At 43.7% G+C, this 22,948-nt stretch overlaps 1 protein-coding gene across 1 annotated transcript in view; it reads right to left on the minus strand.

Annotated features, from left to right (window-relative positions):
• LOC144818743 (uncharacterized) overlaps window positions 1-22,948 on the minus strand; it is a 107,814-nt gene that overhangs the window by 20,086 nt on the left and 64,780 nt on the right. The window contains exon 7 of the mRNA XM_078676446.1: window positions 17,158-17,271. Coding sequence (XP_078532572.1) covers window positions 17,158-17,271 — 114 coding nt within the window. The remainder of the gene's footprint in view (window positions 1-17,157; window positions 17,272-22,948) is intronic.

A 22,948-nucleotide genomic window follows, 5' to 3' on the forward strand; every position in this document is an offset into this window, starting at 1 on the left:
GATTTATGAAATGATGATGTATAAAGATTACACATCTGTTATACTTTAGTTGATTTATAGTCAAGTTCATTTGATCACTTTGTTCATCTTGGGTGTAGGAAGTATTATTTTTGTTTAAAAAAAAAAAAAGATTCTCATAATGTGAAAAGGGAGAAGTGTAATGTATTTGAATTCTCTGAAACAAAGGTTCCAGTAACCACCGCAAACGTTTGTACTGGCACTTAATGGAGGGTGATGGTGGATGAGGTCGGTTAACCCCTTCGGTGCTGGTGACGGAACCGCTCCGTCACCAGCGTCGGTTGAGCTGTGCTGGTGACGGAGCGGTTCCGTCATGGCCCGCCCAGCTCGATAGAACGCTCATGCGCGGCACGAATTCCGCGCCTGCGCTGAGCATTCTATTGAGCGGGGCGGGCCGTGACGGAACCGCTCCGTCACAAGCACAGCTCAACCGACGCTCGTGACGGAGCGGCTCCGTCACGAGCATGCGGCCGCGAAAATTCGTCAGCACTGCGGCGGAATAGCCGCCGCAGTGAAGCGGTTAAGCTCTAACTTAAAGTATTCTGAGACACATTTATTTACGTTATTCCAGAAAACTCACACTGTTCTGTGATCTTACATAACGAAAAAACATTGATAATCCGGGTCTAGTGCCTTAGTGGACGAATGGACGAATGCATTCACTGTAGGGGCCTGTGTTCGACCTCATGGTCACAGGTTCAAATCCCAGAAGGTCCACTCAGCCTTTCAGCCTTCTGAGGTTGTTAATATGAGTACCATTGAGTTGGATAACAATAAACATCTGTTGTTCAGCGCCAAGATACCCTTGGGTGAACGTGCGCTTTACAAATACACATTATGTTATGTTATAAACTGTGAAGCCTGAAAAACAATGGTTTATTTTTGGAGTGTGCAGTGCCTCATCACACATATGTTTGGTAGTAGCACCTGTAGTCTTATGGTACCACAGCAGCAAGGCTAGGAACGCAAAGGCTAGAAAGACAAATGATTATTATAGCTTTTGGTATCACAATGCCGATCGGCATCGGGGTGAAAGTACTGGCGGTTCTCGAGCGGATGTGAGGATACAACCGACTACGAAGTATGCAAGGCAACTTGTAAAAAGGCGAAATCTTCCCTAACCTTGCTAAAACAACTTTACGAAGAAAGAAAGAAAAGCAGAGTTAAAAAGAACAGTAAGCAAAAGAAATAATGGTGGTTGATGAAATCTGCTCAGAAACTGGAACATTTGAGTTACCTCAAGAATAGCCCTGATTATAAGATTACATGCATGATATATGGAGCCTAACGCAAAATAAAGCCCCTGAGATAAACAACGTGACTTCTAATAATAATAATAATAAAGGGGTTTATAAAGCGCCTGGTGACGCCTCCCGGCGCCTCCCCTAGTCACACTAACTGAGGAATATCCTGTTTTCACCTAATAAACAGAAAGGGATTCTGTGGAGGTCCTGAGGAAGGTGGTACAAGCCCACCGAAACGCGCGTCGACCTGGCGTGTGATCCCATATAATATTCTGTGGTTACTCAGTCAGAGTTTTTCTCTGTCAACCTTCCAGTACAGAAGGAGTAGCTGGTTGATTAAATGTTTTGTATGTAAGGGTATGAATGAGTGAGTGGTGAATGTGATTTAGGTGTGGATATCTAGGTTTCTTATTTAATTTTTTGTATAGTATAAAATAGCACATATGTATCATGACGATGAAATAATTGGTTTTATATTTGTTCTAATTGTTTAGAAAAAAGTATAATGAATTGAAGAACAAAGAAATGATGATATATAAAAAAGAAAAAAATATATACAAAAAAAGCTTTTGTGTATATATACAATCTCTATGAAAAAAGAAAATAAAAATTTGACAATTATAAAGAACACTTGTTGTTAGCATATGTTGTAGGACATGCCAAACCTACTGTGAACTAAGATCAATGGTCAAAGCATGATAGCCTCAAGGGAAATCTTTATTTAGGGTATCACTATCACCATTAATGTTGTCTTGAAACAGCTATTCAAATAGACTTTGGCATCAGAAATCCTGAAAAAACACTGGTTTCCTTGGTACTTTTATTGTATGTTATTGGGAGTGATACTATGACATAGATGAGCGGCCCAAGAGCCCTTTATAGGCAAATAGAGGTGTAAGCCCGACATACAATGCTACACGATGCAAAGCTCTTTGCTAAGTGCTGCGATTACACAAATAAAAATGCAAATTGGGGAAGGAGAGAAGGGTCTGGAGAGCAGTGGCATAAGGCAAAATGATGGGGTGCCTCTACAGATAGTTATGGTTTAAATCTGTTTTAATATTTCAGAAGTAAACAGCAATACAAACAGCCACTATCATTAGGGGCCGTATCCAAGAGGACCATCTGTGCTCAGCAACTCCTTAGGGGACAGTGGAGTCAACAGAATCCCAACCAACTCCCCCTCAGCCCCTCCCCCCTCCCCCTAGGTACTCACCCTGGGAAAGTGTGTGCCCGATAAGCCTCTCCCCCAAAACCCCTACTTCTCGTCCCAACGGGTGCTCTCCGCCGGGGATGTATTTTCTCCTTTGTCTGTCATCCTCAAAAGTAAGTATCTACCAAAGGTCAGCTCATTAGATTCGGGGAGAAGAGCGTTATGAGCGGCGTCCATGTGTCCTGGAACACTGCAGTGTGGTTTGTCATTGCCATGGTCAGTTTCTCCATGCCCAAGTTATGTCCGATCCTGTGTAACCATGTTGAGTAGGTAGGGCTCTTCTCCGTTTCCTAGTGGGAATGTATTCCCTGAAGTGCAGCCCCAAGCACCAACCCAATAAGGTGGCCCCAGAGGCATTTCAAGGGGAACGTCAGCTCATACTCCCATCGCCTCGGACCCCGGAGTTTTATCCAGTGAATGTGTCATTAGGGCATACAGTTCTGTTATAAGGCGCCTATCGCTGTGCTTCTTCAGGATCCATTTTTCTTATGTGGTAAGTGGTCTTTGTGCCCCTGCAGCCATATGAGGATGAGTCACCCAATGTCGGACCTGGAGATAATGATGGCATTCTTGTTCCGGAAGGCAATACTCATCTCTTAGGTGCTCGAATGAGAACGGTCCCTCAACTTCGAAAGGATAGCCCACTGACTTGCATCCGGAGTGCTGCCACGCCGCAAATGCTGTTGCTTGGAGACCCGGGGTGAACTCCAGTATCCCCAATATAGCTGTGAGAGAAAGAACATCCACTCCGTCTGAGCAGCGCAGAATCCCATACTGCCAGAGTGGCCCTGGTGACAAGCTAGGAGTGGAGGGCTCCATGCCCTGTGTCTGCACTGCAGCCAAGGAACCTTCCACAGGTGATCGCTTGGTCCATGAAGCACCAATGTTTCTTAAATTCCGGACGGTTCCACTCAATCAAGAAAAGTAGTTATGTTGCCTGGTAGTAACGGATAAGGTTGGAACACCTAGATCCATCCTTGTGAGCTGGGCGGTACGTTTGGTTTCGGTGCATATGGGGATGAATCCACCCCGACCAAAACAGTTGGACAGCTCTTGAAATGATTTAAGGACTCCAGCACATGGGGCCAAAGGCAATGCTTCGAGCAGGAAAGGGGCTCTGGGAAGCACAGCCATTTTCAGAGTCGCTATTCTTTCATGCCAGGAGATGCAGTAGTGCCACTATGGGCCAAGTCCGCCCTGATCTGGAATAGCAAGGAGTGGTAATTTATGGTGTCTGTGTCTGCGATTTTGGGCAATCTGTATCCCCAGATAAGAAACAGGGAAATCGGTTCACGGTAGGGAGTGCAGAGACCCAGGAGAATTTCAGTGTGTAGTGTAGCCGACAAATGAAGGACCTGTGGCCCGAAGCTTTACCGAATACCTCAAGCTCGCCCAAAAAGACGGTAAAGAGTGTAGCGAGTCCTCAAGTGCCACCAACACGTAATTCGCATATAAACTGATAACATGGTCACCTCCTCTGAATTGTACCCCTGTGATCTGCAGATCATCACATACTTGCTGGGCCATGTGCTCCAAGTAGACTGTGACAACACAGAAGACAGTGGACACCCCTGCCTTGTGCTTCTACCGATCGGAAAGGTGGACCAGAGCATTCTATTGACTCTTACAGTGGCTTTGGGATTGCTATTAATGCTTATGACACAGGAGCGGAGCCTAGTCCCAAAGCCGAAGTGGCTCAGGGTCTCATCTAAGTACGGCTAAACAGCCAACTAAACGCATTCTCAGCATTGATAGACAAGAGTATTATCTCCCGACAAAAACATTTGGCTTTGTCAATGAGATGTAAAATCAGTTTAGTATTATCCCCACACTGTCTGTGAGGGATAAACCCTGACTGGCCAGGGTCTTTCAAACCTGGCATGAGGGGGTTAAGTTGTGCTGCCTGTAGCATTCATGTTATTAAGTGAAATAGGGCGACAGGAACCACAGTAATGCAAGTCGTTATCAGGCTTGAAGATCACAGATATTGAGGCCTGCAGCATGGAATTGGGTAATGTACCCAAGTCAGTGAATGAGTTAAAGAGTTAAGTGAGTAGGGAAGCAAGGACATGGCAATAAGTCTTGTAAAAAAGGGCAGAGAAGCAATAGGGTACCAGGGATTTTAGCAACTTCAAACACACTATTGCAGAAATGACCTCTTCTATTCTTACAGGTTTGCCAAGGGAATCTTCATGATGTGGGGTTAGTCAAGGAGTTTGGACCCCCTATAGATATGCCAGGGTGTCAGAGATTTGTAAGTTGTAAGCCTCATACAGAACCATATAGAAGTCTCGATATGCGTTCTCAATGGGTATGTCTCCCGTAACTGTCTATCTCGATGTGTTCAAGAGTTCACTAACCCGTTCAACCGAATGCATGGCTCGGAGCATATGGGCCAGGAGTCTGCCTCTATTGTGGTCTCCTCATACAGATAGTTATGAGTGACCCCTGATATTCTCATATCTCGCAGATATTCATAAGCTGTGGGTTCAGTGGTCGGCCCCTTGAAGGGTTGGTATCCTTCTCAGCTGCAGGAGCCTGCGTTATGCCCCTGCTGAAGGGAGAACAGGAGGGAGGAGAATGGGAGTTCTCCACAAGGTTAATCTGGCCAACATCCATGGAGTCAGAACATATTACAGTATCCGAATAGAGATACCATAGGTTTGGTTTCAGACCGAAGGACAATGAGAGTAAACAATCTACACATTTTTATATTGAAGCCAACATTACTGCTAGTTAATATGTTTGATTGTTGTCTCTTGATCAAAACACTGTTGTGTTACATTATTACTTCATGGAGGTAATGTGAACGTGGCGCACAGTTGTAGGTTGAGAATGAAGGTTTAAAAAGTGAAGCAAAAGTTAATCAATTTAAGGTGCTCCTTACAGGTGGCGCAACTGTTCAGGTGCGTCCTAGAGGATTATGGGGTTGCGTGCGCTACTGGGGTGTAAGCGCATCCCTGTGGTGGGCACTCTTGTGTGGACCAGTGTGTAACAACACGGAGGTTCCAGGGAAATTAAAGTTCCAAACTTGTAGAAAATTCTCAGGATTTTAATTCAAATTTGCATAAGTATGTTTCATATTAACTTCATATGAAAAGATTGACAGTTGTTGATGTCATCATAAAGCGTTAAAGAAGCTCCAAAAAGCTCCAATGCATTTCGGACGAAATGTCCTTTCTCAAGGAGCTCTGCAAACAAAGGATATACCAAAACCATGATAAATATTGTATCAAATAACCATAATGGAACAATGAAATAACTGCACTTAACATATAAATGAATCTGTGAGAACGACCACATGCGCCCATAGTTGTGAACAGTGAAAGAAAAGGTTAAAAGAAAGTGTCTGCGGGCAAGTTCAAACGTGAAATGACATGACCCTAAACGGTCGGTAACATGCGGATAGTGAGCGTTTATGAGACCATTAACGGCAGCAGGTCGGCATGCCTGTGAGGTAACGTGGTTACCAGGCGAAAAAACGGGTGCTTTACAAAGTGTGCGAGTGAATCTAATTAAAGTCAAAAGGCGGCTCCCAAGAGCATGCATAGTTAAAAGATGAGGAAAAAGACGAGTGAAAGCGCGGTTACGCGGGGAAAATACCCAGGTGCTGCTTACTTCAGAAACGTGGATTAGAGCATGTACTGCTCCTGTTCAAACGGCTGTCTGCGTGAAGGGTGCGCGAGGTTTAGGCGAGTGGATATTAGAATGGTAGACACAGAAAAGGGTGAGATGAAGAAGGTGCAGAGCGTGGGCCATCTTGGAATGGTATTTAGATGGATTCAGGGTGAGGGAAAAGTTGGAAAAAATGAAACTATAAGCGTGCAGTTTATCACAAGCATGCAGCAAAAACAGGATGAGGTGCATCAAAAGGTGCCCAGATGGGCATTTATAAGTAACAACTCAGTTCGGTACGGTCATTAAGACCAAACGGTTTTTGGGATTGCAATCTGTACATCCATGATGTTTCTCGCTGCAGAAGTGTTTTGTTATTGTCTCTCCCTTCTGTCTTGGGGACGATTTCCAACACTAGATATTTAAGTTGTGCCACGCTGTGGTTGGCTTCGTTGAAATGGATAGCAATGTTAGATTTGATGTTCTTTGTTCGAATGTTGGACTTATGTTCATTGAGTCTGGTTTTGATTTTTCGACTGGTTTTACCCACATAGGTTTTGCCGCAAGGGCACTTTAGCAGGTAGATCAGATTGGTGGAATCACAAGTCGCATCAACATTAAGCCTAATCTTGAAGCCTCTCATAGGGTGGTTAAGAAAGTTGCCTCTGATCACATTGTTGCAGTTGCTGCAATGGTGGCATGGTCGTGTACCAGTGTGTTGACTTGTAGTGCGTTCACTGTCACATTTAGAAAGTAGTTCTTTTAGGTTCATTGGTCTGGTGTAGGCAAAAATCGGGGGATCTTTGAATAATTCACCGAAATCTGGTTCAGACAACAATATGCGCCAATGTTTCAAAATGATCTTCTTATATTTGTTACTAGAGGTGGAATACCTCGAGACTAGTACCATTCTTTCATTCTGGGCTTTCGGTTTACTTTGTAAGGCTACCTTACGTGAAATGATTGCGGTGCGATCAATTGCTTCCTTTAAGATGGTTTCTGGGTAATCTCTCTCTCGAAATCTCGATGCCATTGCTAGAATCTGGTTGGTTCTGGTGTCGGGATCTGACACGATCCTGGTAATCCTCAACATCTGACTGTAAGGAAGATGCCTTTTAAGAGAGTTCTGGTGGAAACTGCTGAAAAGCAGAGAGTTATTACGATCAGTGCTCTTGCGAAAGAGGTCTGTCTGTATACCCTGGGGGGTGATTTTAATGAGAACATCCAGGAATGCAATTTCGTTGTGGTTTAGATTCCAAGTAAAGTCAATCCGATCATCTTTGAAATTAAGTTCAGTTAGAGCTGATTTCAGACTCTCTTCAGTGTCTTTCCAAATGAAAAGTAAATCGTCAATATAACGAACATACAATTTCAAATTGTCCGTCCATGTGTTGTTTTTATGAATGTAGTTGTGCTCGAAATTCCCCATGTACAGGTTAGCGTAGGTCGGCGCTGCGCAGTTGCCCATGGCCATCCCGGACAGTTGCAGGTACCATTTCTCTTCAAATTTAAAATAACTATGATATAAAGTATATATCATTAGTTCCAGAATGAAAGGTTTCAGAGTGTCATCTATGTTGGATTGGAGTAAAGCTTGCTCTACGGCATCAATCCCACCGTCATGGGGGATGGAGGTGTATAGACTCCTTACATCCGCTGTGCACAAAATGAGTTTTTCATTTTCAAGAAAGTGAATGCTAGACAGTTTATTCAGTAGTTCCGTAGTGTCCTTGATGTAGCTGGGTAAGTTCGAGACCATGGGTTGGAGGTAACGGTCAATGAATTTGCCAGTTGGTTCATGTATGGAACCTCTGGTGGATACGATGGGACGGACCGGAGGGTCCGTCAGATTTTTATGGATTTTAGGTAGCATGGTAATTGATGGGCTGCGAGGGTGTTCTGTGATGAGATATTTCTTTGTCCTTTTGTCGATTATTCCATCGGTGGTGGCCTTTTCAATGATAAGGAGAAGCTCCCTTTTAAACTCACTGGTTGGGTTTCCATCAAGAATTAGATACACATCAGGGTCCATAACATGCTCCCTGGTGCGTTGGTTGTATAGTTCAGTGTTCAAAATGACAAGGGCGCCTCCTTTGTCGGCTTTTAAGCATTTAATGGCCGGGTTCCTGGCGATGTTTTTTAAAGTATCCATGTCTTTGTTCGTAATGTTCTTCTGGGTTTTCTTTCGGAAATTCAGTTTAGAAATGTCCTGTTTGACCAAAGTCTCGAATGTATCAATGCTCTTATGGCTGACAGGTGGTATGAACGTACTTGAGGGTCGTAGCCCCTTAAGTTGGTCAGGTTTGGGATCAATGGCCGGTTCTACGATGTTCTCAAAGAAATGTCTCAGTCTCAACTTTCTCGTGAGTTTGAAAGTGCTTACATCCAGTTCCAACAGGTTGGTATTGCTGGTGGGTACGAATGATAATCCTTTTTGTAAGATTCTTGTTTCGTGGTTCGTCAGATGTACATCAGAAATGTTGATGACTAACGATTTCTCCTGGTTTTCTTGGTGTCCTTCTGTGGTTGTTGGGTACCTGAGCTGTTTTTTGCCTGCCCTTTTGCCCCGTCTGGGTCTGCGGTTTTGTCTGGGCCTATCTCTAAAAAAGGCTCCGAGGTGGTTAAATCAACTTGACTGGTTGTAGGAGTACCTTTAGATGGAGGTGCTGAAGATGGTGTTTCAGTAGAGGTTCTCCTTGGTGGGTGTCTGGTGCTGTCGCTCTCAGAGGAGGAGGTATCAGTGTTCGGGTTATAAGGTTTGTTTCTACGACGCAGGGCGTAAATGTCCGCCCATGTATAAACTTCTCCCAGTTTATAGTCCAGGGTGTCCTGGCGAAATTTTCGTAATTTACGTTCATTAATTTCTCTCGTGTGTTTGTCTAATTGGACTTGGATGTCAGCAAGTGTCGCACTGAGTTCCTCCGGTGTAACTAGATCCTCCAGTTCCTTTTCAATGGTGGTGATTTCGTGCGAAAGCTCAGTTAGGATCCCTGATAGTTCCTCCACTATTAGTAGAATGAGGTCCAGACTACACTTATTTAAGATGGCATTCCATCGTTCAATGAATGTTTTCGAATTTTTGCAAAGTGACGGTTTTAACGCAATCCGTAGGCCACGGGGGATGCGGAGCACCTTGTGATATTTTATTATTTTTTTTTTTTTTTTTTTTTAAAACCTTTATTCAGAAAAACAAGGAGATACATGCGCAGGCCCACAACCATCATGGCCGGCCGCAAAAACAGGCAGTCAATAACAGGAGAAATGCACACCAATCGGCAAACAGGATATGTTGAAATACACCAGACACGGTTGTGGGGACTGTCACAAAGGATATAAGGGTTTCATTTTCAAATTTTAAAGAGAAGTAGGGGCTGCCACCACAGGAATATAGCACCTCACCAAAAACCATAAGAGACAAGGGGGACATACCCCAATGGTAAACTGAGGCAGGCAATGACTATAGCGATTAAGTGAGCGAGGCCACCGAGACGATAATACGAGACAACAGGCCACAGTAAGTAAACAACATTCCTAAATATCACCCCCTAAATCCCACCCCAGAGAAGGAAGAGACAGGGCGTAGGAAGCCGCCCGAAAAAGAAATAAGGTGCAAGACCGAGGGACAGCCAGCCCTACGAAAGAGGAAGAACCCTCCAAAAGCCAGAAAAGAGCAAAAGGGACCATAGAACAAAATAAACTAAAATAACAAACCCCCCCCATACCCGCCACCCTGCACCCCTGTAATGGCTACGGCCTAACCCATAAACAGCGTGCCTGTCGCCCCGAAACTGCCCCAAAGAAGGGAAAAAAGTACAATAAGTACAAGAAGTGGAGGAGGAGAGAAAGAAACAACGAAGGCATCCAGGATCAGTGGAGGAGAAAAACAACCAACAGATACATTCCCGGCCGCCCGCTCCCGGCCCCCGCATCCGATACGATACCGATGGTCAATGCAATCAATGTCTCGCTCATACCACAGAGTCCCAGCAATGTAAGGAATAGCGACCCAAATAAACTGTCTCAACCTTGCCCCCTGCGATCAAGGTGGTCGATGGAGTCCAACAATCCAGCCGGCGCCATAGATGAAGGAGGCCCTCGGGACAGGCAGCACAGAATGGGGGGTCGCCCACAAAAGTCCACGCTAACCACCATTGCGAGTCCGACAGCGAGACAAACATGAGCAAGGCAGCGCAAGAGTTCGTCAGAAACAGCCGGCCTGAGCGACCACAACAGTTCCAGGAGAGGATGGAAAGTCTCGCCACCAGCACACAAAGGAGATGAAAAACATGGCGCCCGGGGACGATTTACCAGCAAGTGCATGGAACCACGAACTCCAGACCTCCCCCGGACCCTCACGGTCGGCACTTCAGCAGGGTCGGCATCGCGATCCGCCAGCATCACCATAGGCCCCTCGGGAAGGAGAGCAATGTGGACCGGTGCAGAGTGTGGCTTAATAAGTAGCACTGGGGGGCAACCACAGCCCACAGAAGATATAGCAGCAAGACGGCACTCCAGATCTCGGGTGTAAACACGAAGGGCAACTCTAACAGTCTCCAGGGCAAACAGGACAGCACCCGTCCCTGGCGGTGCCTCAGGAAAAAAGTGCGTGTTTTTTGCACCGTCAGGGAGAAAGAGCACAGCAGTGGTCTCCAACCCAGGTTCAAGAACGTGTGGCAGCATAGGAAGCCGTTCGCCATTGGCACTCGTCACCCACAGATCATTCCGCCAACACTCCGCAAAGGACCACTGGGCCAGAGACTCGGGGGCGACTGATGACATCGCAGTATAGGCGGATTCGCTTTCAATCCGTATCTGGACCCACGAGCAAGCTCCAAGGATTCCACTATCAGGCGCTGAGATGCACTGCAGAAAATGGCGTCCGTCTCGGGCCGGGGTAACAAAGAAACGGGCCGGACCACATCCAAGCCGGGCGATGCTACAAAGTGGTTCCAGCAGACACAATGTAACCAGGCGTTTTAAAGCACGGGGCGGGACGAGGCGCCGCAGCGACCAGCACAACGCGGCAGCCTCTCACCAGCCGACCGGCTCCTCCTCCTCCGCGGTGGCCGCTGCTGTCGTGGTCACGTCCGGCCGACTCCGCAAACAAAGACCCGGCCCCACTGCCGCGCCGGGCCGGGAAGGGAGCGAGGACGGTTCAGCACCGATAGCGCATGAAATGCACAGAGAGACACATCAGCATGATCAGGATCGTTTCCCCATTGTAGTCGCTACGGGAAAATTCAGGATAAAGAGCAGGATGATAGGGGAAGGCAGGAGGGTCGGCGGAGCCGAGGGTCTAGGCGGCCATCTCGGTTGCAGGCTAGGCTCCTCCCCTGTGATATTTTATTAAGGTGTTGGCGTGTAGTTTCTGGTTAACTCGGCGTCTTGACAAATAAAGAAGTTGTTTGATGCACTGTTCCTTTGTTTTGTTGGATGCAGTTTGAGTGAGATCCTCATTAATAAGCGCGTATATCCTCTCTGTTGCATCGGTATCGAAAGCTAAGGTTTCAGCTCGAGCTTCAGTTGACTTTGAAATTTCTTCATACTGCATTTCAATTGGGTACGTGCTGCCCGCTCAGAGAACACTGTTTTCTGAGCGGGCAGCACGTACCCAATTGCAACAGAGAGGATATACGCGCTTATTAATGAGGATCTCACTCAAACTGCATCCAACAAAACAAAGGAACAGTGCATCAAACAACTTCTTTATTTGTCAAGACGCCGAGTTAACCAGAAACTACACGCCAACACCTTAATAAAATATCACAAGGTGCTCCGCATCCCCCGTGGCCTACGGATTGCGTTAAAACCGTCACTTTGCAAAAATTCGAAAACATTCATTGAACGATGGAATGCCATCTTAAATAAGTGTAGTCTGGACCTCATTCTACTAATAGTGGAGGAACTATCAGGGATCCTAACTGAGCTTTCGCACGAAATCACCACCATTAAAAAGGAACTGGAGGATCTAGTTACACCGGAGGAACTCAGTGTGACACTTGCTGACATCCAAGTCCAATTAGACAAACACACGAGAGAAATTAATGAACGTAAATTACGAAAATTTCGCCGGGACACCCTGGACTATAAACTGGGAGAAGTTTATACATGGGCGGTCATTTACGCCCAGCGTCGTAGAAACAAACCTTATAACCCGAACACTGATACCTCCTCCTCTGAGAGCGACAGCACCAGACACCCACCAAGGAGAACCTCTACTGAAACACCATCTTCAGCACCTCCATCTAAAGGTACTCCTACAACCAGTCAAGTTGATTTAACCACCTCGGAGCCTTTTTTAGAGATAGGCCCAGACAAAACCGCAGACCCAGACGGGGCAAAAGGGCAGGCAAAAAACAGCTCAGGTACCCAACAACCACAGAAGGACACCAAGAAAACCAGGAGAAATCGTTAGTCATCAACATTTCTGATGTACATCTGACGAACCACGAAACAAGAATCTTACAAAAAGGATTATCATTCGTACCCACCAGCAATACCAACCTGTTGGAACTGGATGTAAGCACTTTCAAACTCACGAGAAAGTTGAGACTGAGACATTTCTTTGAGAACATCGTAGAACCGGCCATTGATCCCAAACCTGACCAACTTAAGGGGCTACGACCCTCAAGTACGTTCATACCACCTGTCAGCCATAAGAGCATTGATACATTCGAGACTTTGGTCAAACAGGACATTTCTAAACTGAATTTCCGAAAGAAAACCCAGAAGAACATTACGAACAAAGACATGGATACTTTAAAAAACATCGCCAGGAACCCGGCCATTAAATGCTTAAAAGCCGACAAAGGAGGCGCCCTTGTCATTTTGAACACTGAACTATACAACCAACGCACCAGGGAGCATGTTATGGACCCTGATGTGTATCTAATTCTTGATGGAAACCCAACCAGTGAGTTTAAAAGGGAGCTTCTCCTTATCATTGAAAAGGCCACCACCGATGGAATAATCGACAAAAGGACAAAGAAATATCTCATCACAGAACACCCTCGCAGCCCATCAATTACCATGCTACCTAAAATCCATAAAAATCTGACGGACCCTCCGGTCCGTCCCATCGTATCCACCAGAGGTTCCATACATGAACCAACTGGCAAATTCATTGACCGTTACCTCCAACCCATGGTCTCGAACTTACCCAGCTACATCAAGGACACTACGGAACTACTGAATAAACTGTCTAGCATTCACTTTCTTGAAAATGAAAAACTCATTTTGTGCACAGCGGATGTAAGGAGTCTATACACCTCCATCCCCCATGACGGTGGGATTGATGCCGTAGAGCAAGCTTTACTCCAATCCAACATAGATGACACTCTGAAACCTTTCATTCTGGAACTAATGATATATACTTTATATCATAGTTATTTTAAATTTGAAGAGAAATGGTACCTGCAACTGTCCGGGATGGCCATGGGCAACTGCGCAGCGCCGACCTACGCTAACCTGTACATGGAGAATTTCGAGCACAACTACATTCATAAAAACAACACATGGACGGACAATTTGAAATTGTATGTTCGTTATATTGACGATTTACTTTTCATTTGGAAAGACACTGAAGAGAGTCTGAAATCAGCTCTAACTGAACTTAATTTCAAAGATGATCGGATTGACTTTATTTGGAATCTAAACCACAACGAAATTGCATTCCTGGATGTTCTCATTAAAATCACCCCCCAGGGTATACAGACAGACCTCTTTCGCAAGAGCACTGATCGTAATAACTCTCTGCTTTTCAGCAGTTTCCACCAGAACTCTCTTAAAAGGCATCTTCCTTACAGTCAGATGTTGAGGATTACCAGGATCGTGTCAGATCCCGACACCAGAACCAACCAGATTCTAGCAATGGCATCGAGATTTCGAGAGAGAGATTACCCAGAAACCATCTTAAAGGAAGCAATTGATCGCACCGCAATCATTTCACGTAAGGTAGCCTTACAAAGTAAACCGAAAGCCCAGAATGAAAGAATGGTACTAGTCTCGAGGTATTCCACCTCTAGTAACAAATATAAGAAGATCATTTTGAAACATTGGCGCATATTGTCGTCTGAACCAGATTTCGGTGAATTATTCAAAGATCCCCCGATTTTTGCCTACACCAGACCAATGAACCTAAAAGAACGACTTTCTAAATGTGACAGTGAACGCACTACAAGTCAACACACTGGTACACGACCATGCCACCATTGCAGCAACTGCAACAATGTGATCAGAGGCAACTTTCTTAACCACCCTATGAGAGGCTTCAAGATTAGGCTTAATGTTGATGCGACTTGTGATTCCACCAATCTGATCTACCTGCTAAAGTGCCCTTGCGGCAAAACCTATGTGGGTAAAACCAGTCGAAAAATCAAAACCAGACTCAATGAACATAAGTCCAACATTCGAACAAAGAACATCAAATCTAACATTGCTATCCATTTCAACGAAGCCAACCACAGCGTGGCACAACTTAAATATCTAGTGTTGGAAATCGTCCCCAAGACAGAAGGGAGAGACAATAACAAAACACTTCTGCAGCGAGAAACATCATGGATGTACAGATTGCAATCCCAAAAACCGTTTGGTCTTAATGACCGTACCGAACTGAGTTGTTACTTATAAATGCCCATCTGGGCACCTTTTGATGCACCTCATCCTGTTTTTGCTGCATGCTTGTGATAAACTGCACGCTTATAGTTTCATTTTTTCCAACTTTTCCCTCACCCTGAATCCATCTAAATACCATTCCAAGATGGCCCACGCTATGCACCTTCTTCATCTCACCCTTTTCTGTGTCTACCATTCTAATATCCACTCGCCTAAACCTCGCGCACCCTTCACGCAGACAGCCGTTTGAACAGGAGCAGTACATGCTCTAATCCACGTTTCTGAAGTAAGCAGCACCTGGGTATTTTCCCCGCGTAACCGCGCTTTCACTCGTCTTTTTCCTCATCTTTTAACTATGCATGCTCTTGGGAGCCGCCTTTTGACTTTAATTAGATTCACTCGCACACTTTGTAAAGCACCCGTTTTTTCGCCTGGTAACCACGTTACCTCACAGGCATGCCGACCTGCTGCCGTTAATGGTCTCATAAACGCTCACTATCCGCATGTTACCGACCGTTTAGGGTCATGTCATTTCACGTTTGAACTTGCCCGCAGACACTTTCTTTTAACCTTTTCTTTCACTGTTCACAACTATGGGCGCATGTGGTCGTTCTCACAGATTCATTTATATGTTAAGTGCAGTTATTTCATTGTTCCATTATGGTTATTTGATACAATATTTATCATGGTTTTGGTATATCCTTTGTTTGCAGAGCTCCTTGAGAAAGGACATTTCGTCCGAAATGCATTGGAGCTTTTTGGAGCTTCTTTAACGCTTTATGATGACATCAACAACTGTCAATCTTTTCATATGAAGTTAATATGAAACATACTTATGCAAATTTGAATTAAAATCCTGAGAACTTTCTACAAGTTTGGAACTTTAATTTCCCTGGAACCTCCGTGTTGTTACACACTGGTCCACACAAGAGTGCCCACCACAGGGATGCGCTTACACCCCAGTAGCGCACGCAACCCCATAACATTATTACTTCATGACATGATCACCCAGTAGATAGTCAGTTGCCAAGCAGGATTTCATAGCACTGAAACATCTAATCTGCGACATCTGCAGGTCACGCCCTAACTGGTTTTTAAATTCTGCCCTTTACAGCATAGTTTTCTAAACAGCATTGCACTTACCCGGTATTTATGAAATATTACAAACTTTCAGGGTCTGGTACAGAATCTATTCGTTTATTTCTCAGCGGCAGCTCATTAAATATATGCCTATAAGAAAAAGTTTTTGAGCCACTTGCAAAGGGCTCATTTCAGGGCTGGAATAGCTGATTTTAAGAATTGTTTTCTCTTTGAAAGCTGTTACTGGAAAATCCTAATACCGGACTAACTGTTAAAATGCAGTCACCGTTCAACCAATTAATTACAATGGGACATTAGTACTATTTGAAATTTCTATTTAGTTTATGTCAACCTTTTGTTGTTCTGCAAATGACAATGTGATATATATTTGAACTTTCGTTTAGGACATCCTATAGTGGGCTGTCATAAAATGGCACCACATGCTAGGTGTACCAGAATGTATTCATCACATTGCGTCTACCAGAAAAACTTTCATTTGATCTGGTACTTCATCTTGTGTGGTAAATGGAGAAACATGTGCACATTCTGAGTTATGCCCACTTATGGTAGACATGATCGTGCCGGGGAAACTAGAAAATATCCCATGCCAGATCATGGCGCCTTACATAAGGTTGAACTTGGCACCATAAGCATGTTTTAACACAGCCTCAGAATAAACAGAGTGATCATAGTGAACAAATCCAACCTCATACATGGACGTTTTTAGGAAGGTTCTGCACCTAATTATTATTTTTAAATAAGGCTATATGATTTATTTTACACAACAGCTGCAAAGAGAAGATCGTAAACTATCCCAATACCTGAAGGTCTGACATGCCACCTGATGGGCAATTTTCTCCATAACTTCAAATGATTTATGTGTTAATAAGAAAAGTGTGTGCTCCTTCAGGGCAGGATGGGCAAAGGATCCTTCTCCACATCCAGCTCTGAAATCACCCCAAAAAAATCGAGGACTAAAATAACAAGGAGGGAAGTATATAAAGGTAAGTAGGTTTTACCTTGAAGATATATATATTGTTGTTCCTTACATGTGGCGTTAGGTTTGGAAATATTATACACATGTACCTGTCAGTATTTGGTCTTCGATATTTACAACTACAATATCAAAGTATCTTGATATACCTACTCGATAATCAGTAACTATACCGCCCCGGAGCAATGGGAAGATTTCCCCATGTCCCGTATGGCCAGTCCAATGCTAACACTAAACCTACACGGTAACCATCAGTATAAAAAGTCATAAAATGGTAGATCTACACAAGCATGGCTAATCAGTATGCAATTATTTATAGCAGATACAATATATTTTCTCCACATTGTTGCGATGTCTTCTGAACCATAGTTTCTACTTACTTAAGTTTGGATCATTAATGTCAGATCTCAGCTCATGTTCCGGAGAATAACAGACGCTCTCCTCCTCTCCTTTGATATCCAAGATTAATAGGTCAGAATAAATACTTTGGTTTCCTGCAATAAAAAGAAGGGAAAATAAGTCCAAATAAGAATCACAATACATCTCACGGCACCCTATAAAATCCAAATGACATGTTACTGGGCAAAATGCTCTAATTAAGTAATGACTGCCAGTCAAATAAATCCATGAGCACCAGAAGCTCCCACAAACAGAATGACATTTCAATCGCATTAATGCATCAATACTTCAACACCTTATTTATATTGCCTTCCTTTTTTCCAATTAGTAAGTATATATATATATATCAGCTCAACAGTCCCTCCCCGTCAATTCCGGGAATCAGGTAGCAGCACTCAGGGGTAAATACACAGTTAGGTTTTTATTCGTTATTGAACGAATAAAAACCTAACTGTGTATTTACCCCTGAGTGCTGCTACCTGATTCCCGGAATTGACGGGGAGGGACTGTTGAGCTGATATGATGGTCGGGTGCACCCCCGGCGAGCAGGCACCAGCCTAGGAGTGCGACAGGCAGGTGTAAGTGGAGCGTATATATATATATATATATATATATATATATATATATATATTCACTGAAAAAACCATAGGTTTGACACCAGTTATAGTTAGCTGGAAATTTTATTGATATAAAACCAATGAAATTCCACGTTATAGTTAGTTGGACTCACTATAACTTGCGCGTGTAATGCACTGCTGATGACGTCACATATTACATCACTCATGACATCACTGATGACACCATCCAGTGAATGTGTGTCTTTCTGAAAAATAAATATGTGTTATATATGTATATATTATTGAATATCTTAGTGAATACATATATTACTGAGTAATGCTTAAATATTTAAATATATGTATTAGTGTTTCACTTTGTGTATAAGTGGCTGCATGGGTTGATGAGTAAATACATGTGTATGTATATAGGTTATTAGATGTTTTTCTTAGTATCAGTATGAGTGTTTGCATGCTTTGGTGGAGGCATTACTTACTACATAGATGCAAGAATGACTGAGTCTCTGTATGTGTTTTGAAGACAGGATATGTGCAGGACTGTATGAGTGGATTAGTGTGCATATGTCTGTGTTAGTGAGTGAATGTCTGTCTTTTTAGTGTTTTTATCAGTAACTACATTTGATTTAATGTAGTATATGTGAATATTGATGTATATAAGTGACTATATGTGAGAGTTCCTCTTTAAATTAGTATGTGTTTCTATAAGTGATTTTTTAAGAGAGTAAGTATGTGTAAGTTTCCTTAGAAGTAAAGTAATAGTGTGTGTGTATAGCTGTTTATTTTCAATAGTTTATTTGCATGTGTGAGTATGTGTGTGAATAATTTTTGGATGACTTTCGGTGTGTAACAGGATGTGTAGGTGTATCACTACATATGATTACTGAATATATGTATGAGTGAATATACAGAACTGTTGGTGAATTAGTGCATGTGTATATAGATGGTGGAATTATTGAATTGGTTGTTGTAACTGGTATGGGTATCTCCATTTTTTTGAACATTTTAGTTTCCATTTTTGAATATGCGTTTCAAGGGTTAGATTACAGTGAAAGGAGGTCTGTCACTGTGTCACAAGGATGGTGTCATCAGTGATGTCATGAGTGATGTAATATGTGACGTCATCAGCAGTGCATTACACGCGCAAGTTATAGTGAGTCCAACTAACTATAACGTGGAATTTCATTGGTTTTATATCAATAAAATTTCCAGCTAACTATAACTGGTGTCAAACCTATGGTTTTTTCAGTGAATTTCATAGGTTTTGTAAATGCTAGTTCCTAACTATAACGTGTGTAAAACCTATGGTTTTTTCTGTGAATTTCATTGGTTTTTAAAATGCTAATTCAGAAATATCTCGTGTATACAACCTATACTTTTGTCAATAAAGTTCTGGCAATATTTTTTTCGGAAACAAGCCGTTTTCTTCACTGTTCAAGTTGCATAGAGACTCCTTGTAAAGCGATACAGAATTAGAAAGTCTGTACCTTGCCTTTTTTTCAACGCATTAAAATTTGTCTGTAAATAAAAATAGCCTTTCTAAACTTTCGTGCGCGACCCGGTGTGCGCACTCTCGGCAACAGTTCTCAATAAAATGGATAGCGCATTTCCAAGCTTTCGTGCGCGACCGACTGCGCGCACCCACCTATATATTTCGTGAAAACTTTGCAATCTGAACTTATTGAATTTCTTCATAGACCCATCAAAGAACTTATAATACGTCAAAGAGACTAAACCTAGGCTTCTTTTTTAATATTATGAAAATTTTCATTAAATGGAGCCGAATGTCTTTTTAAACTTTTGTGCGTGACCGAATGTACACACCTTGGTATTTAAAAAAATATATAAAAGGTTTTATACTTTAACAATTGTATGCTTGAATCGAGCTCAAAAGATATATTAAATCCGAATATGTTTGAATTTACTTCTTTTCACGTTTTGAAACTTCGCTTGTTGAAAATGGCAATGTATATGCACATAAGCGGCGTTCATTTGTGTTCACTGTACCCTGAAAAACTGTATCACTGAAAAGAAAGAGAACGATTGGGCGCTGGAAAAGGGAAGGCGAAGAATTGCCCACACGGTCCGGTCCGGGTAAGGTTAAGTAGGACGTCTTTACGTCCGATTGGTAGGATGGTTTTATCCATCTGATTGATTGATTGATTGATTGATTGTACTTGATGTATTGGTTCTCTTTGAGACATTTTCTATTTGCAAACAGCGATGAATAGGAACGTTCCTCTCTCTTTGCAAATAGTGAAGGATAGGTAATGCAGACGTTTGTCCCCCATTGTAATCCGTCATGCCTATCTTTCTCCCCACTGATTGTTTGTTATCGATTTTTATCGATTATTGCTCTTTGAGATATTCCCTGTCTACAAACAGAGAAGAATAGAAATATTCTGCCCCCCTTTGCAGATAGTGAAGGATAGGTAATGCAGATTTTTGTCCCCTATTGTAATCCGTCATGCCCATTTTTTCTCCCCACTGATTGATTAATTACTTGGACATTTTATTGTTCAAGGAATAGTTCGTTCGAGGCATTCCCTGTTTGCAAATAACGCAGAAAAGAAATATTCTGTCTAATCTTTGCAAGTAGTGAAGGGTAGGTAATGTGGACCTTTGTCCCCCGTTGTAATCTCTCGTGCCTATCTACTCCCCACTGATTGGTAAACTATTTCCACCCGGACCATTTATTAGAGGTAGGTCATCTGGCTCGACCTGAGGGCACCCCTAATAAAAAGGACATATGCAACAATAACGAAGTAATCACCGTATCCTGTTAACAGAAACTTTAGCATGAAATCCGCTAGAAAGGAAAAAAAAAAAAAAAAAAAGAGAAAGAAATAAGAAAGCAAAATCAGTAGGCCACTGATGAGTTTTTCATTTCGCTACAAATAGGAAAACGCTAGAAATAGCTCACGATAAAACACATGATTTCGGTAGAAATAAGAAACGTTAGAAATAAGCCCGTAATAAGAAACATGAAAATGGTGAGAGAAGCCAAGCTTGACATCGCGACGGCCACGAGGCAACTAGGCTTCGCCACCCCTCACTGCTCCAAACATGTCTGTCCCACCGCCTGCCACGCCCCAATAACGGTAACATGAGAAAGATACACACCGCAGATACCTACCCCCATTCTGGAAACTCCCGAAGTGCAACAGGTCCGCGGCTACGCCCATCCGGAAGACGAGATCTTCGGCACGTGTAGGGCGGGTCCTGCTGCCAGCCGTCGGCCGGGGAGGTCGTCGCATAAGGTGGGCCAGAAGAGGAGCCGAGGGCGACGGGATCCGGGCGTCCCCTCCTCTTCTTTCTTCAATAATGGCTGCGACAACACGGGGGGGGGATGTCTTGCTCATGCCATCGACCCCCCCCCCGTATCTCCTGGTCCAGCCCCGGCTTGGTATGAGCTCCCCGTTCGGCCCTGAAGCGGCGCCTTTGCAGGCCACTGGGGGGATGTCTTGCCTATGCCTCCGACCCCCCCCCCTCTCTCATCGCCTGGACCGGCCATCATGAATATTAACGCCGAGAAAAACGGCATGGGGTGTGCTGGGAGGGAGAGGCGGCGCGAACGAGCCTCTCCCACCTCCCCAGGTGGAGGCCCCCCAGTGGCACCCCCGACGCTCCACTCACCCGACAAGGGTTCGTCTACTCTTGTGATGCAGTGACTGCTGGAACTCGTAAAATGGCGGTCAACCCTGCAGGAGCGGGCCCGGCGTGAAGGGATGGCCCGGTTGCTTGTTAGTTAAGAAATGAGTCCCACAATCAGAAGTGTTCTCCTCGACTTTGAAGATTCTATAAGAGCCACGGGGGCCCCCGACCCCCGCAGGCACCCCTGATGGGGAATGACTGCCATGATTGCCCGCGGAACGATGAAAATGTAGCCGCGAGACGTCGGCGCTCCCATGCTGGCGCCAGCCTCAGTTTGAATGACTAAAATCCTGCAGACTACAGTTCGGATCAGTTCCGGTGAAAACCCAGTATGACCCGGTAGAAAAAAATTGTTGCCTCCCTCCCCCTTTGACTGATGGTTCATACCGCCGATCCTTTCTGTTGCCCTTTAACGGAACTTTTGGACTGCCGAAAGAGGCTCTGGGCCAACCACGAGTTGGTGGAGATTTTGACTATGCCTGGATCTGCCTGGCTACACCCAAAATGGCGCTGGTACAAATGAAACTTTCAACTCCTTGTTGTACCCCGATTGCTCAACCTTGGTGTCATGAGATATGCATGCAGTTTTTTTTTTAAACACAATGAATTGATATGGGATGGGTACTGATTATGTGTTCGGACAATGAATTGACATGAGATGGGTACTGATTGAACATTCGGACAATGAATTGTTGTTAAGTTTTGGCGCATCATGATTATTCAAAGTTCGAATTTCAACACTTATGATACTCGCTCACACTGAAGTTTCGATATGATTTTATTGCACTTGTCGCACTTTTTATTATGAAATCAACGACCACCGACTCCATTAGGTTTTCCACTAATAAGTATCCCCACATGTACAGTTCCAGCCTGCTCCGTGGCCGGCCCACGGGGTTGTAGGCCCGTATTTGTGCACCGACATTCTTATTAAAGATTTTTGAAAGCAAACGTAGTTGTCACGTGTAGATTGGTAAGTTTCGAATAAAAGACCACTATTTCCGATATAACTAAAATACAGGTGAAATGGCTCAGCTTTATTAGTTAAGGGTTAAAAGGTATAGTACGCAGAAATATTGCAAATATGAACGGTCCAGGTTTTTGTTGTATGTGTTTTTCATTTTTTGTACAGCCTAAAGCACATATGTTAATATTTTACTCCTTTTCACGTTTTGAAACTTCGCTGAATTAGACCGCTACTTCCAAATGGCGTACGTGACCAGATACTGAAGGAATGCGTCTTGAAAGTGGCTGACTGTAATGTATGATATTTCACTCAGTGACTTTCAGGCCCAGGTTGTATGTTCAGAGGAACACTTACCGTTTATTAGAGGTAGATCGTCCGACTCCACCGGAGGACACCCCTAATAAAAAAGACATATATATAAAATGCGGACTAGCCGCTGTATCGTACTAGCAAAGTTTAACTTAAAAATCGTTAGAGAAAACAAAAAGAATCGAGCAAAATCAGTAGGCCACTGATAGGATCTCTTTTTGACCTCGCTAAAATAGAAACATTAGGAACAACCCCTCATGAGAAATATGA

The sequence above is a fragment of the Lissotriton helveticus genome, chromosome 2_1 (assembly GCF_964261635.1).
Source record: "Lissotriton helveticus chromosome 2_1, aLisHel1.1, whole genome shotgun sequence".
Classification (NCBI taxonomy): Eukaryota; Metazoa; Chordata; class Amphibia; order Caudata; family Salamandridae; genus Lissotriton; species Lissotriton helveticus.